The following is a 16053-nucleotide window of genomic DNA, read 5'->3' on the forward strand; positions in this document are numbered from 1 at the left end:
TCCTCAAGTACAAAATGGAAAAGGATGATCCTATTTTTGCAGGCTGCTGTTATGAGCCTTGTAGAAATGCCTCCAGTAAGAGGTTTTAAGGCAGCAGGTACCTTGAATAAAATATTTAAGGGCTTGAAGCAGGGATCAATGAGAGAGAATGAAAACACAAGTAATCCTCTTTTCTTTAGGAGCATGGCTTGAGCAGCACTCATGGGATCAAAGCTGTATATCTGACACCTAACTAGTAAAATACGTTCTTGAACTTCAGCAAATACATTCTTCTACAGAAGCAGTCACCAAGCTGGTTTTCTTAAATGGAAAAGGGTTTCCCATGACTTTGTCCAATTGCATATTGGTGACCCTCCTGAGGTTCCTCTCAGCCCCTTTCTCCAGGCTGTTGAGGTCCCTCTGGACACAGCACACTCCTCTGGTGACTCAAATGGCAGTTTGTGTTACACACACACAGTCTGCAGTAACATCAGTGGAGGGCCATGGTGTTGAGCCATGTCATAGCAAAATGAACCAAAGCCGCAGCTTTAGTAACAGTGATCGGCTGTATTCAACTGAAGCATGACAAAATGGAATCAGTACAAAAATATACATACAGTTCTTTATTAAACAACTGTAAACACTTCACTGTAAAAATCCATAAAACTTTATAAACAAACATTTTGTAAATAGATTCTATACTACAATAAAAGAATTTTAACACAATTATTTACATGCAATACTGACAAATTTGGCACTTTCTGAAAAGAAATGTACAAAACACTTTGTTGTTTAAAAAGAAATTTGAAATTATAAAAACTCAGGGCATTACTATCATGCACTTTGCAAATACCTCACAAGCACTTATGGCACAGCTAGCAGAGAGCTCCAGGCTCTCATCAAGCTCTTTACTACAAGTTCAGATAACTTTTAATGTGCTTCCATAAGTTTGTTGTAAAACTACCTGAACATTGTCAAGAATGAAGTCAAATGCCATATTCCAAACCGATTCCACAGATGATTGCATTAACCTGGAGGGAAGAAGGAAAAAAGAGGGAGAAAATTACAACTACAGAACTGCTTTTTTTTTTTTTTTTATTAAACATTTACTTTTGGTCTTCACACTGGAAAACAAGATCACAATGGTATACCATGTGTATTTTGACTTGATTTTGGTAAAGCCTTCTCTCTTCAAATATACCAAGCCTTAGCTAATGCCACAGGTTCCTCTGACATTCACTGGCAATACTTCTGATGTAAACGGTATCACCAGTTTGTAAACCTTAGCATTTTGCAGTGGTTGTAAGCATGTGCTTAAAGTGGTAGCCTTCTAAAAACTTTACTAAAGAATCAAAAATGGCAAGATTCTGGATCCCAATCTTTCCTTTCTTAAATCAAGGCATACGTGCTACAACCTTCTTCCAACAAATGCCATCATAATTAAGGCATTTTAATAATACGTGTTGAGGGCACTATATTGTGCGTATCACCAGAAGTGAAAGAGAATCACAGACACGCAGAGCTAAGTATGAGCTACCTGTCATTCAGCTGCCACTACAAGCAAATTAAAGGAAGAAAATGCTGTAGGCAGGCATTTTAAATGCATCCTGTGTCCTCTCTCTCTCTAGATCCCCGTCTAAATGGCTATTACAGGAGAGCAGAGGGCCCCTACACATACAGCTTAGTAGGACCTGGTATTAGTTTCATATTGACAACTGTGTATTGTTTGACTCCTGTTCCTTGTCCTACACGTAGCAGCCTTCAGAGAGCCGTACTGCCACCAGTGCTGATCTCACCAGCAGCAGGATGTGATGCTGTCCCAACTTTTATAAAGAATTTACTGTACAGCATTCAACAAAGCAGTTAACTGCACTGAGCATTTCTCGTTTTCTGAAACCTGAAGATATCCCATAATACAGAAGAGTAACCAAGCTTTTGCACTGTTGTAGTCCTTTGGGTGCTGATTAGTTCTGAGAATTAAGTATTTTCCAAACCAAAGACACTGAAAGCTGAGCAGTGCAGCTATCAGTGAGTAAGCACGTCATGAAGGGAACTTGGGCTTCCTGACACATGGGAGGAGCAAACGGAGCACAGTAACAAAGTAATGAAAACAGATTTAATAGGATTGGAGAGGTGAGGCAGATCTGGATACAGAACTGAAATCAGATGAAACAAATGAGAGATCTAAGGCAGCATGACAAATGAAAACAGGATGAAGAAAAGGGACAATGACAACAAAAATTATCCTGTCTGGAAACAAAGTACTTTGTAGCAAATAATATTAAAAAGATACCATTAATTTTTCACAGATTGCCTATTTATTACCAACCTTTTTCACCCCATTTTTAAAATAAAATTTAAGCTTAAAATATTTACACTCTTCAGTGGAATGCCAAAGAGACTTGTGGTCTCACACTGAAGTACCTAGTGCATAAGTGCAAACAAAACCAGCCCAAACATCACAAACATTAGCAATTAAGCTACCTTTTCATGTATTTAACCACCAGATCTAACTTTTCCAAGTCTTTTTCTTCTATTAGATCAGTACAATACTTCACAACCTGTAGAATGTCTTCTTCCATAGGATCTGTAAAAGAAAAATATATTAAAAAAAATGAAGAGAACCATTCTCCAAATATACTTAATTATTACAGAATAATTAGAATATACTAGAAAGAATTGTCAGTGTTAGCCTATCAGGTGCCAATTTGACAACTGCTGTATTCCTGTATCTCCCCCAGCATCAGAAGTTCTGTACATAAATGGACTGCAACAACCTGAAATATCTGGCTTGTCAACCTCTCCTTTTCATTCCCTCCCGCCCCCCTTGTAAGGAGAAATTACAGCCAAGCTCATATTAACCAAAAGGAAAAGAAATATGGATTTAGAATGGAATAGCTCTTTTGAAACTCTTAGGTGAATAGCAGTGTTCAGGACAGGAAGAATCTCGGAGGTCAGATTTTCCAGGATAATAAGGGATTGCTAATTGTGTGACATTTTGTTGAAATTCAAATCACAATTTAACAATGGTGTTAAGCTTTTGCAATATATCCTAAAATTCCTCTGTCATTTTTTTGGGGAAAAATATGCATTCCTTTCTCTCTAAAATGACATCTTCCTAGGAAAGAAATTTCTTTTAGAAATCTCCCACTCTAATGGCTGTTAACCCGGTGGACAAAATGAGGAAAACCTTTCATACAAGTAGCATCAAGGCATACGGCAAGAGCCTGACAAGTGAGCTGAAGAGAAAGTAGGTGGATTTTCATGGCTGTAAGCAAGAAACAGGAGCTGGCAAGAACACAAAACAACAACTGAGTAGGAAGAATCAAGTTACTACAACACTACAAAGCAGTAAGACTGCAAGACTGCTGTGAGAAGCAACCAGTGAAAGCAAAAGTGAATGAAGAAGGAAGAAAATACAAAAAGCCTGCTTTCCTTGTGATGCAAGACAAGGAAATCCTTAAATCCTTTTTTGTATCCTTGTGATACAAATTTTGTATCCTTGTGATACAAAACAGCTTTCCTTGTGATGCAAGATCATTGCTAGCATGCCATCCCTTACCTGAAATAGTTGTTATCCATTCTTTCAACAATGTCTTTACATCATTGAATTCAACAGCTCCAGCTAGGTTGGGTGCCTGTGGCCTGAACGAACCAGGCTGTTCAGTCTGCAGAGCTGATGGGCCTGAACAATCCGAAGTTGATGGAACTGCTTCTGGCTGCTGCAAACACAGAAGTAGGTAATGCTCAGTCTGACAAATACGGTAACACCAGATACATGCACGTATAGGTAAGTATATACTAAAGAATCCAGTAAACAAGCTGGTTTTGTGAACACGGACAAAGCCTGAAGAAATGGACACAGCAAGCTGTTACAATTACCTGAGCAGCTGTTCCTTCCTGTTTCAAAAAGCTATCTATTAGCTTCTGTGGGCTTCCAGATGTAGCTGGCATGTTTTTTGCAGGGCTACCCAGGAGTTTGTTTTTCAAAGGACTCTGAATCTTTTTTGCAGGGCTGACTGGATTTTTTTTCCTGATTTTTTTCTTGTTTTTCATTGTCACATGCTTCGGGTGTAGGCAAGGATTTTTGGATACTGAAAAAACACAGCAATAGTTGGTGATTGATACATTTAAAATTTAATACTTTTCCATCGAAAAGGAAGCCTCCATCTTCCATAACAATCTATGGATCAATTGGGAAAATATAACCTAGATAAAATGACTTAGCTTCCACATGCCATTTTGGATATAGGCAATGGACAGCACTGCTATACATTAGCGTACTTAATTATGAGCCTTTTAAATATCAAGCATTTCAGTGCTTGAATATGAGCAGCTAGTGAAACCTGAAGCCCACTGGACGAATTGCTTCACCCTAGAGCACTGTCCAACCTAGATACCCGCTAAGACTTTCCACCAGTGATTATCAAAAAAACAGCAGTAAAAAGGTCCCCAAACTGCTTTTATCTGCAGTAGTCCACTGACTGAAATCAAGGTTTCATTGTAATAATGCAGTATTAAACTGACAATGAACCCACTGGCATTTCCAACCTATTTTATGACACTCACTTTCATAGGGAAGTTACCTCATTTCTTCAACTGATTATAAAAAGGAGACCTAAGTGATCAGCTCTGAGTATAATCATCCATCAGACAGGGGGAGATGAATCATCTCTCTAGTTCCCTGAAATCTGTACTACTGCTATATAAACCACGAGGATGCTAATCTGAGCATACATGTTTACCTAAACCGAGTACTGAAGATGCAGTACTTTAAATCACGAGACGTACCAAGTTTACATTCCATCCTGCAAACATAAGGACGTGAGTGGTTTCGTGTCACAGTCCCAATGAATTGAATTAATTTCCCATTTCAGTACAGCTAGGCATCTGTTTGCAAAATGAGGCCACAGCTGGTGGTAACTCACTGTCTACCAAAAATACAGAAATTCGATTTAACACAGTATCGTCCTAGAAGCTTTGTTTATATTTTCTGGTTTGTATTTAGGGTTGTTTACTATTTGAAGAGATTTATGCAACAACTCCTATATAAAACTATTGTACAACTAATATACACTTACCAAAAGTATTAGCAGGTTGCTGCTCGGGTTGCTTTTGCCTTTGATCGTATGCATCTCTCAGTTCTGCTTGCAACTCAGCAGGTAGCGCAGCAAAAACCTCAGGGTCCACCTGAACAGTGACAGAAGATTCATTTGATTATTTTACCAGAAAGCAACACTGCTTGCTTTCCTCTAGATTACCAACATAAGAACAGTAGTTCCGTTTTATGCCAAGCAAAAATAAATGAAACACAGCTGAAGCACTGTAAAATAAAATACGTCGTACGTTTTCTTCACATACCTAAACTTGTAACAACTACAAAATCTTCCTTTTACCATTAACTCTACATTTTATGGAATTACTATTTACAGGCATGTAACACACCAACCATTAAAAATGATCACAGGTGTTATTATAACAGCCCCCCCCCCCCCCCCCCCAAGATGTTCCATCTTTACTCACCTACTATTATACAGTACAGCTAGATTAACAGCACAATTAAGCCTAAGTCGGAGAACATTTCATTCCAATTGCCAAACTCAATCACTTTGACAACTGGACTTCTGTTCCTCCTTTTCTTTTGATACTGCTACATTCCTCAGACAAAATATCCTTGGGAATAGTCTTGCTTCTTTAAGTACAGGGAACACAAATCCAGCTACCTTGTATTTTAAAATAACACTACAGAATTTTAGTATTCCATCCCTTTATTGACTGATAAAAATTGAGTCCATTCCAACTGGCATAGAGGCTTGGATTCTATATAGGAAACCGTTTTTGAGTATGCCAGTTGCAATACTCATGTGGACAACAGAAAATGTCACATATCTTCCCCCACTATGTGGCTGAATGAGCAAATTAGTGCCCATCTATTCTTGTATTCTGAGTTGCCCAACCTTCTTGAACAGTGTTTCCAACTCATAGCCTGCAAAATCTAATTCATAAAAGCAAACCTATCCTTTAGAGATTTAAATTTGCTCAGTGGGAGAATGTCCTTCATTTCTCTGGTAAAAAATTCTGACATGTGCACAAACAACAACAAAAAATACCCAAAACCTGCATTACTATTTTAAGTGCACGATACAGTTTCAATCATTATTAGAGATACTGTATTTAAAATACTGGTATACACCTAAGAGCTACACCTTATTTTCAATGGATATTTGATTTTTTTTTTTTTCTAACCGTAAAATGTATATATTTGTCAGGAAAGCAGACTGTGCCATTCACATGTTATGTCTAAATTATATTGATAACAAACACGATCATGCTCCCACAGGTAAAAGTCATCAAAAGTCAGAACGACGAACAAAGTTTTTTGCATTTTTAGAACTCCATGTACCAACATATTTTTCACTGCATGAAATATGTGCTAATTAAAGGAAGAAATGGGAACCACTCTGGCCTCAATTGCTCTACACATTGCACAGAACGAAACATTGTAGTGGAATGTTGCCAATCAAGTCTTAAATCACCAATCAACTCTTAGAAGTCACCAATCACAGCTTATTAAATAAAATATATATTTAAAAATAATTCAGAACTGTTTTTAAAGGTTAACATCCACTGGCTAAGCATTCAAGAATTCAGGAATTTGGAAGTCCCAGTATAAACATTTTTTTGTGTATGAATTGCAACTGTTCCAGGACACGACCTAATTCATTCAGAAATAAGGCAGTACAGGGAACTGACCATAATCATTCCCCCAACCGCTGCCCTGTCAAAGTATAACATTTACTCTAGTGACATTGTCCTACTGTAGCTGTATCACATCCTCATATACCTCTATACCTGAAATCTATTACTAGGTTTTGAACAAAAATGATGTTAAATGTTTGTACTTTTGACAAAAATAAAAAGAAGCTATTCAACCACATACGTATTACGTATATATACAATCATATATGCATTATGCATTAAACTCGGACCTAAGTGAGAAAATGAAAATTGTGAATCTTAGTTTACCCTTTTTTTTTTTCCAAATAAAGGAAGCTTAAAGGTTTTCAGGAGAAAGTTTGGAGTACAAGCATAAGGCATTCTCAAATAGATAGTATGGATATCTAGACAGCATGGATATCTGTCCTGCTTTTGGCTGGGATAGAGTTAATTTTCTTCATAGCTGCTCTCACAATGCTGTGTTTTGGATTTTTGATGAAAACAGTGGTAATAACACTCCCACGTTTTCAGTTGTTGTAGAGCAGTGCTTACACAGAGCCAAGGGCTGTTCAACTTCTCGTGCTGCCCAGCCAGCCAGGAGGTTGGGGGTGCACCAAGAGCTGGGAGAGGACACAGCCAGGGCAGGTGACCAAGTGGATTCCTGTACCACCTGGTGTCACGCTCCTAAGCTGATGTGTTTGGATTGAGTAACACAGTCACAAAATGCACTAGGAGATGAGAAACAGGAAAACAGCATAAACTAACCGTGCAAATTACAGATTTCTAACAGTTTCAAAAACTTATTAAAAAAACAGAAAAGACAAAAATAATTAATTCTCAACTACTGAATATATGTATAAGGCATAAATATGATAAACTAAATGCAATTTTTACAGAAAGCCATACATAGTTACAACTTTCTCTGAGAAAAGAGTACTGCATGGTGTACGAAGTGAGGAGGGATGTGATTTCACAGCATAATTTAACCCGCAAGTCCAAGATACACTCATTGATAGGCAAGAGTTTAAGTGCTTAATTTAAAACAGCTGAGGGACGGAGAATTCCTTTACTGTTCTCACAACATCCCCATATGGAAAAGCCAGCTGTGTGGTTCAGGAATGCAAACTGATCCAACTGTTTCTGAACCAATCAACTTGGATTAAGGTGAAGAAATTTTAGTAGCAAAATGGACTGCACATCTTTTAAATAATAATTATGCATTAATTGCTGTTTAGTGAAAGCTGGTCAGGAATTTCTATCTGATTTCCAAAGCATTCTTTGTCAGCTAAGCAGCATTACACCTTATAAACAGCAGCAAACATCTCTCTATAAATCTGATTTGAGAACAGCAAGTGACATAGCGAAGAGAAAAATAAAACAGAGCAGTACTCACAATAATTTTAAGTCATGCATATGCAAGATATCATATCTTTGGTATTCTAATCTGTTTTTTTTTTTTTTTATTTATTTTTTATTTTTTACCCTACATCTGTTCAGCACCACCTTGGACTGAAGGGTGGAATATCAGTAGGAGCATTATTACCAGCTACCGGCTCCCCTTCTAGGCCACTATTCTGAGAAACAACTTTGCATTTTCCTTGTCCTGAACCAGCTTCTCATTCCAAAATTATGGAGATATGCACAATCTTAGCCATGCCTGCTTCTCTCCCAAGAATGTGATATGAACAATCAAATCTGTGGAAGCTGGTAGGTTGGCTTTACACCATCAGAGCATCCACTTAAATAGTGAGTCTCCTGTGACTAGCTAAGCTGATTTATGATGGCTTGAGACTGATGGTGCAGTGTAATTCAGCTGCAATGCAGAAAAACAGCTATTTACACACTAGATTGCAAAGCGAAGTGTAAATGAGGGGTTTTACATTAAGTAACAGCAAAACCAGACATACTGATGACTATAAATCTTTAATAAACACCTATCATACTTGATTTGTGATGGAGAAAGTTACATTTGAAAGCACAGACTTTTGAAAGATATTAAAGGATCATAAATAAACTTTGAGTAAGTAACAGATTATAGTAATTCTGGCTCAAGAAAAAAGCTGTTAACTTTCCCTGCAGGTAGAAAGTTAACATTTATTGATACCGTGCAAACATCCTACCTGTGAGAAAGCTGGCAAGGCAATTACATTAATTCCCGTATTGGCATTTGGTTCTTGGAGCTCTGGTACTTGTAAAAGCACTGTTCCAACTGGTTGTGAGAGAAGTGCAGTGCTACAGCCATTTATTGGCTCTTTTTTGCTCTCTCCGTAAGTCTCTCCTTGCTGAATGGTGTATATTTGTTCTACTTGTTCTCGGAGATCAGGTGGCAGAGCTTCTAGCACAGACTTATCTAGCTACAAATACAAAAAAGCTTTTAGGTTCTGATCTATCACAAAGTTAGTTTTAACCCTCCCCTGCTCCCCCCCTCCAAAGTTCTATAGTCTTTGAATTAAAAAAAAAAAATCTGCGTATGCAAACACATTTGGTGACCTGATGCTCTCTGCAGCAGTGAGATGTAAATTAAAAAAAAAAAAAGTCATTTAAACACAGATCAGTAAATATGAATGCTCAATTTTATCTTTTCACGATATTTAGGGTTCTCATCACAAATTACATACAAGTTTTCCTCTACAGATAAGAAAACGAATTTTCTGAGTTCAAATTATACAGGTGACATGTTGATATGAATGCTAAATTATGTGGTTCAAAACAGTAAGCAATTCATTTTTCTTTATATCATTCCAAGGATAAAATGTTATCAGCTTACTTTAACTCTATTACATATTTGCACACTGTCAGATTTTTGCCATAGATTTTGACAAAGAAATGAGCTTTAAACTTTTTTCCTTACTGCAATTGGTATTTACCATCAATTATCAACTTGAAATAACTAAGATGACTGCTCAGTACCCAGAAGTTGTCAACACATACAATGACAGCTGCAGAAGTGAGGAAATGAATATGACAAACAGATTCAGTGTAATTTTTCTCACAAGTAAAATTTGAGTGAAAGTATGTAGTTTTGCCTTTAAGTTCTACTAAAGGAGATTCCATAGGACTGCTAGAAAATTTTGCCTTTCACCTTTAAGAAGATTTGGAGATTGCTGTGTATAATAATCCTATAAAGATTTTCTGGAAATTAATTCTGGTTTTAAAATAATAGTGCTGTTTCTTTCCTAACACAGTGTATATAAGCAGCATTACAGGACTGTCACCATGCTTTCCGTGTACCGAATTCCATATTATAATATGGTTATTACACACACACAAAAAAAAAGATGTGCCTATTGTGTGATAAGGTCACCGAAGCTATAGGAACCATACTGCACAGCTAATGCTTTTTTTTTTTTTTTTTTTTTTTACTTTTTTTTTAAAATATAATATTGTTACATACTGCTTCTATAAGATAATCTGAGAAAGTGGACGAGCTCCACATTGTTCAGTCAGGTTGCCTGTATGTCCTGAGTTAGCTTTAGCGTTGCGTTACAGAAAAAAAATGTTTTCTGCCAAAAGCATACTCGGCTTCTAAAATTGTATAGATATTTGGGAAAGTGGTTAACAAAACATCAGCAATTGCTTTTGCAGACTTAAATTACAGAAATTAGAAGTACAGATTTTTACAGTAAAGCATGGAAGACTGTTTACACCTAAGATGTCTACAGAATTCAGTACAACTTGCTCATAACTGACCTTTAAAACCAGATGCCTGCTTAGATAATGTAGGGGCTAGAACTAAGGATCTTCCTTTGTTAAAAAAAAACAAAACCAAAACAACAGCCAAGACAACCAAAAAACCCCAACCCGCAAAGAAATATTTTACTTAAAGACTGTACCCTTCTCATCTAAAAGTTGATGTTCCCAGCTTCAATACCAAGAAAACTTGAAAAAACATATAAAGATTAATAACTACATTTAAATACAAATAGTTTGATGTGATTTTAGGATGAAATTTAGAACACAGCTACTGTAGAAGGATATCAGGTAGTGTGGGAAAGGCTGCCATTCCATTCTTTCTCATCAACTAACATCTGAAGACAGATTTATAGTGTATTTTAAAGACTGGTGTACAGTACAGGACTTTAAGAAATACATTGAGAAGGCTATTTGATCCCTTTGATCAGTTGGGATTCAGTGGCCTTTGTAGGTCCTTTCAACTGAATTACTCCAATTCTAAAGTGAATTTGTCCTGCATCCACAACAGACAGAGTATGCTTAAGCTTTAGGCCTAGGGATACATAGTAATAGACAAATCTTTATAATTAGGTTTTGGGATTCTTTAAAGAGCTCTGGTTGTGAAAGGCAAAAGGCAATGCTATTTAATATTTCATCTGTGGCATATTTTCCATTCCTGTTCCATTTCAATCCTATGGCAAGTGATGGGAAGAAAAGGGATACCAGAAAAGCAAGCTTCTATTCTTTGAATAAATATAACTTTATTCTTTGAATTGGCCTATATAAGACTGCTTTTTAAAAATTCTTTTAAGGCAATCTTTCTGTGCATTCTACCCTACTGGAGTTGTTTTCATTTAAAAAGAAGTGTGATACTTTTTTTTCCCCTCTAAGAGCAGCAGTGCCAAATTATTACAATGTATTACAGATATTTTATATTCTTGAGTTTTACCTGGGAAGCAGAAGGAACCTCAATACTCAAATTAAGCCTGGATTTTACGCTGATAGGAGTATGCAAGCCATTGCATTTGACAGCAGACTCAGTCTTGTTAACATTAGAATTGAGACCAGATGTGAGATGGGTACCACGAGACGGAAGAAAAGTGCAAGTTCTTGAATCAGAAGATATTTCAAGGTCCATAGCAGCAACAAATACTGTACATATGAAAAAAGAACACAGAATGATCATCTGATAGTTAAAAACTCTGAAGTTTCAAGATACAGTGAAGCTAATTTCCAGTTCTCATTGCTCAATAGTTTACACAATGTATGGCATAATCATGTAACTTTTTATTTTGAAGTATCTCTGTTAATATTTCAGCAGCAAAGGATGCTCTCAAAGAGTTTGTATTAAATAATTTATACTTGTGTAACATAGGAAAAGCATTCAAAAAGACAATCTAAGTTCAACCCTTTAAGAACTGATCATTATCACACGTGCAAAGGACAAAACTTACTGACCTTCCTTACGTTCTTCTTCTGAGCACTTTTTTGCTTTCTGAACATGAAAAAGATCAATAACTGAATGCGATCCACCAGGTAAGTGTCCAGACTGCACAGCTGAATGAGCCGAAGTGGTTTTACTAATGGGAACTAACTGCTGTACCTGGATTCCAACCTAAATCCAAAACATTAATATATTAATTTTGTTTTCAAAATAAATAAAAAAATATAATAATCACAGTAAGTTCATAACAGCATTCCCTTTTCCTGCTCAAACTGGATACCTGTTGTAGCAGTGGAAGAGAATGAATAAACGTATGTTGAAAACCACACGAATAGCCACTAAAAACATCCCAAACAAATCCTAGGATAATCTACCACAATCCAACAACTAAGAATTTACAGAGATAATATCATCTTAACTTCTCTCATAAATGAAAATGCTGTCAACAGGCCCATGAAACAAAGCACTTATTATGAAATTTCTTAGACATTAAAAAATACAGAAGTACTGAGCAGGAAAAGTGATTAGTACTAAGTATGGCTACACATCAAAAAATGGTGTATAGGATTCAGAGAGCACGTGGAGGAGCCAGTGAGGGTATTTTTACCAGGTCTTCTTCTATAAACACATAACAAGCATATTATTTGTTACTAGTTTTTCAGTTGTGATTAATGGGCTATTAAAACATCACTGTAAAAAGTTTTTCTTTGCACCTTTATCTTTTTGCTTTCAAGTATTTCTAGATTGAGTTCTAGAACTTAGGGATTTTTTTTATTTCTACTTTAAAAAAAAAACAAAACAACAAAAAAAGGAGTAGAGATTGAGGTAGTGTTATGTTAAGTCTGCAAGACAAGTGGATCAATTTGCTTAAGTGTGGGCATCAACAGTGAAGGATATCACTTTAGGACACCACCCCCCTCTTAATTTTATTTTTTTAGAGACAAAGTGTACACGACTCATATCATATTAAGTGTTGAAGCTTAGGGGGACTAGCTTCAATATAGACACAGGCATTGGAGATGCCTGAAGTCAGTTAAAATGAGTACCACTCAGGGACCTCAGATATACCTGCACTTGATGATACGATCTATGATTGAATGGCCCCTCCACAACTGAACAGAGATGTGGTCAGAGGAAGAATTTTAATCAGCTCCATTTTAAGAGATGGCTTATGCCAAAACAGTTTCATCATTGGTTTACACTGCTATGACAGAACCACTGAGATTAGAAAGAGTGTTCTAAAATAAGTCATAAATCAAAGGAGCCAGCAATTCACCTTCAAACAAAGGCTAAACCATGGGCTGGTAACTATTCTGGCTCTAACACTTGCAATCTAGATTAAAAACTCCTGTGATCTGTATCTCTGATTAGACTTATAAACAGTACTTCTATTAGTTGCTTAACTAACAACTGTGTAAAAGTTTACTGAAAATTCTAAGACAAAATAAAATTTACACTCAGTAATAAAACTGCAGTATATACAGTCTAACTTCGTAACTGCAGGCTGTTTTATTCAAGTTGTGGATTAAGCGAATAAATTTGGGTTTTTCCATTAACTCACCCCTCGCATATCAGATATGTTCAGTTTCATTGTGTGAAACATGTTTAGAGTTTCTTTTCCAATTATTTTTGCACTGTCTGTTGCATGGTCTAGAGTCACAGTTCTAAAAAGAATAAAAAACAGCATTAACAAGGAAACCGTTTCACAAATCCTGAAGACAACAAAAATTCTGTACTTATTCCAGAGAGGACCTCAAAGACAGTTTGCCAAGTTAATCAGTAAAGGCAGAAGCAGAAACACAGAAGCTGCCAGAAGAGATGTGAGCATCAGAACTGTCTCAGCTATGTGTGAACAGCTTAGCATTTCTGGATGTCCCCATTACATTACCTTAATTCTTACTTTAAGAAATACAGAAATTTCAGGGCACATGTACATTAGTTTGCCTGACTATGGAAATGAGGTCCAAAGCATTGACCTGTTCATGAGAAATCAGCGTGGCACTAGCTACTGATAAAGGAGGAATAAATGTCTTTATCTAAATGTCTTCAGTCCTAAAAAGGTGTTCTTAGAGTAGATCTTCAACTTGAACTCAGGATATGCAGAAGATAGAAGTACAGACTGATGTATTTTATTCTTGATATACCAGTCCCAGAAGGTCATGAGCTAACCTGTATTAAACAAAACGCAACTACCAGAGGCCATATGCCTAAATTTCATTCTTGTGTTTTGATGAGCATGGAAAGCATAGGAATAAATAAGTGGTAAAAAAAAAAAAAAAAATATCTTTAGTCAACATCATCCATTCAAACAACAGGAAACAAACAAGAATTAGTAACTGGGTTATCCTGTTTCACCAGGGATGAGCAGACAGACACCACAGGCAGAATCTCAGTGAGTTTAACAGTGCTGCAGGGAGACCAAGCAAAAAGGTGCTTTACTATGTTGGTAATGATCCACAAGAAAACAAGATAACTTCTGATGAGGAACTTAGGACTGTATGAAAAAACTTAACTGTGGGTGAACAAATTCCTGAATAGCTGAAACACAGGCACAGAGAACTTTGGTAATAATATTCTAATTCTGATGTTAGTGCAGGTTTGCTATGTAGGCAAAGAGGTATTGAGCATTTTAAGATTTCTGTCCTGTCTTACTTCAAGTTTCAGTGCTCAACATCCTGCAGAAATGTGTTTGTGCCTTCTACAGACCTTTTCTCCCCCATGTGTAGTTACCTGGCAATATTATCACAGATTCCATGACCTCCATATTTTGCAGGCTCCACTGGTGCCCCAGCCTTTCTGACCATAATCTTAAGGGTCAATCGTTTACCCTTCATACCAGCAGCTTCAAGTCTACGTTGGATTTCTTCTGAGAGGCTCAGAAGGAAAGCCTCTGCTTCCTTGGGCTACACAGGAAAAACAACATTCCACTGTTTAGATGACTACTGTTCTTTCAGATATATAAGGTAAATCATTAAGCTTCAATGTATTCCACTTCACAAAGTGTTGAAGCGGGTGTCACAAAGATTTAAAAATAAGCATGATTTTATGAACTTAAAAGAACAAAGTGACTCACAGGCAATTGTCTTATTTGTGTTTTGTTTACACTGCAGGTTGCTGAAGTTAGGCAATATAGTAGATTCCTCCTGTAATGCTGACATAAGCAGTAAATACTAAGCCCTTTTAGAAGCAAGTCTTTTAAAAAATATTTAAAAATAAATGTTAAGTCTATTTTTAATTTCTAATTTTAAGCACACATGTAGAAGATGAGTGTAGGGCTTGTAAGAAAACAAGTGTTTTAATCTTGGGGATAGCTGAACAGTGGAAGAGGTTACCCACAGAAGCTGTGCACTGTTTGTTCTTGGAGATTTTCAACACCAGTCTGGATAAAGCCCTGAGCAAATGGCCTGATCTCAATTTCCCCTGCTTTGAGAAAAAGGCTGGAGAACAAAACCTCTCTCCCAACCTGTTTTTTTTCCCAGGAATTTCTATAAATGGTTAAGTTTGCAACAAAGTTATTTTTTGCTACAATTTTTTCAACAACAACAACCCACCCCAAACTACTTGCGAAAAGTCTAGCAAAAACGTTCTGCTGGAGTAAGCTGGTCATTGTTTCAGGCACTGGCATATTTGAATCAGCATTTAAATGAAAGAGAATGCTAGGTGCTAACAAACCTACTGCAGTTCTCTTTTTCTGTACCAGACTCGTATAACGAATGCAGAATAGCCAGCTAATTTTGTGCAGGCTTCTTTTCAGTCCAATACTTTTGCAGTCTCTCCTCCCATTTTATCGTTTGGTCTCCTACTTCTTCATTTTCCTCATTTCTATTTGGTGGCTAAGATGGTGCTCTAACAGATCAAAGTGTAAGTGAAAATAATCAGAATATGAGAAGATTCTTCTACAGTTGAAAGAAGTCACTGCAGAAAAGACAGACTGAATTTACCTGTGTAAACCTTATTCCATAGTTGATTTCTGCTGAAACAGATTTTCTTTCTTTTTCTGTGCGAACAGGTCGATCATCTAAACCACGACAAAACCTGTAGAGCATTTGTCCTGTTTTCGGACCAAATTCTTTTTGCAGTTTTGACATTGAAGCACATTGCAGATCTCCACAGGTTCTAATTCCCAAAGAAGCCAGCTTAGATTCCATTGTCCTGCCAACTCCTAACAACAAAGCAATTAGTTCTGTTAACTCTACACAGTTCAGAGCCATCCAGGTTTTGAACAAGAAAAATTTGTCCTT

At 36.7% G+C, this 16053-nt stretch overlaps 1 protein-coding gene across 5 annotated transcripts in view; it reads right to left on the reverse strand.

Moving 5' to 3' along the window:
- Window positions 1–718: 718 nt before the first annotated feature.
- REV1 (REV1 DNA directed polymerase) overlaps window positions 719–16053 on the reverse strand; it is a 53927-nt gene continuing 38592 nt past the window's right edge. For all 5 annotated transcript variants that reach the window (XM_032197537.1, XM_032197528.1, XM_032197545.1 and 2 more), the window contains 11 exons: window positions 15754–15974; window positions 14543–14715; window positions 13374–13476; window positions 11827–11983; window positions 11318–11520; window positions 8817–9050; window positions 5061–5169; window positions 3862–4073; window positions 3542–3701; window positions 2464–2566; window positions 719–1010 (listed from right to left, as the gene is read on the reverse strand). In XM_032197537.1, coding sequence (XP_032053428.1) covers window positions 899–1010; window positions 2464–2566; window positions 3542–3701; window positions 3862–4073; window positions 5061–5169; window positions 8817–9050; window positions 11318–11520; window positions 11827–11983; window positions 13374–13476; window positions 14543–14715; window positions 15754–15974 — 1787 coding nt within the window. In that variant the 3' untranslated portion in view covers window positions 719–898. The remainder of the gene's footprint in view (window positions 1011–2463; window positions 2567–3541; window positions 3702–3861; window positions 4074–5060; window positions 5170–8816; window positions 9051–11317; window positions 11521–11826; window positions 11984–13373; window positions 13477–14542; window positions 14716–15753; window positions 15975–16053) is intronic.

The sequence above is a fragment of the Aythya fuligula genome, chromosome 1, assembly GCF_009819795.1.
Source record: "Aythya fuligula isolate bAytFul2 chromosome 1, bAytFul2.pri, whole genome shotgun sequence".
Taxonomy (NCBI): Eukaryota; Metazoa; Chordata; class Aves; order Anseriformes; family Anatidae; genus Aythya; species Aythya fuligula.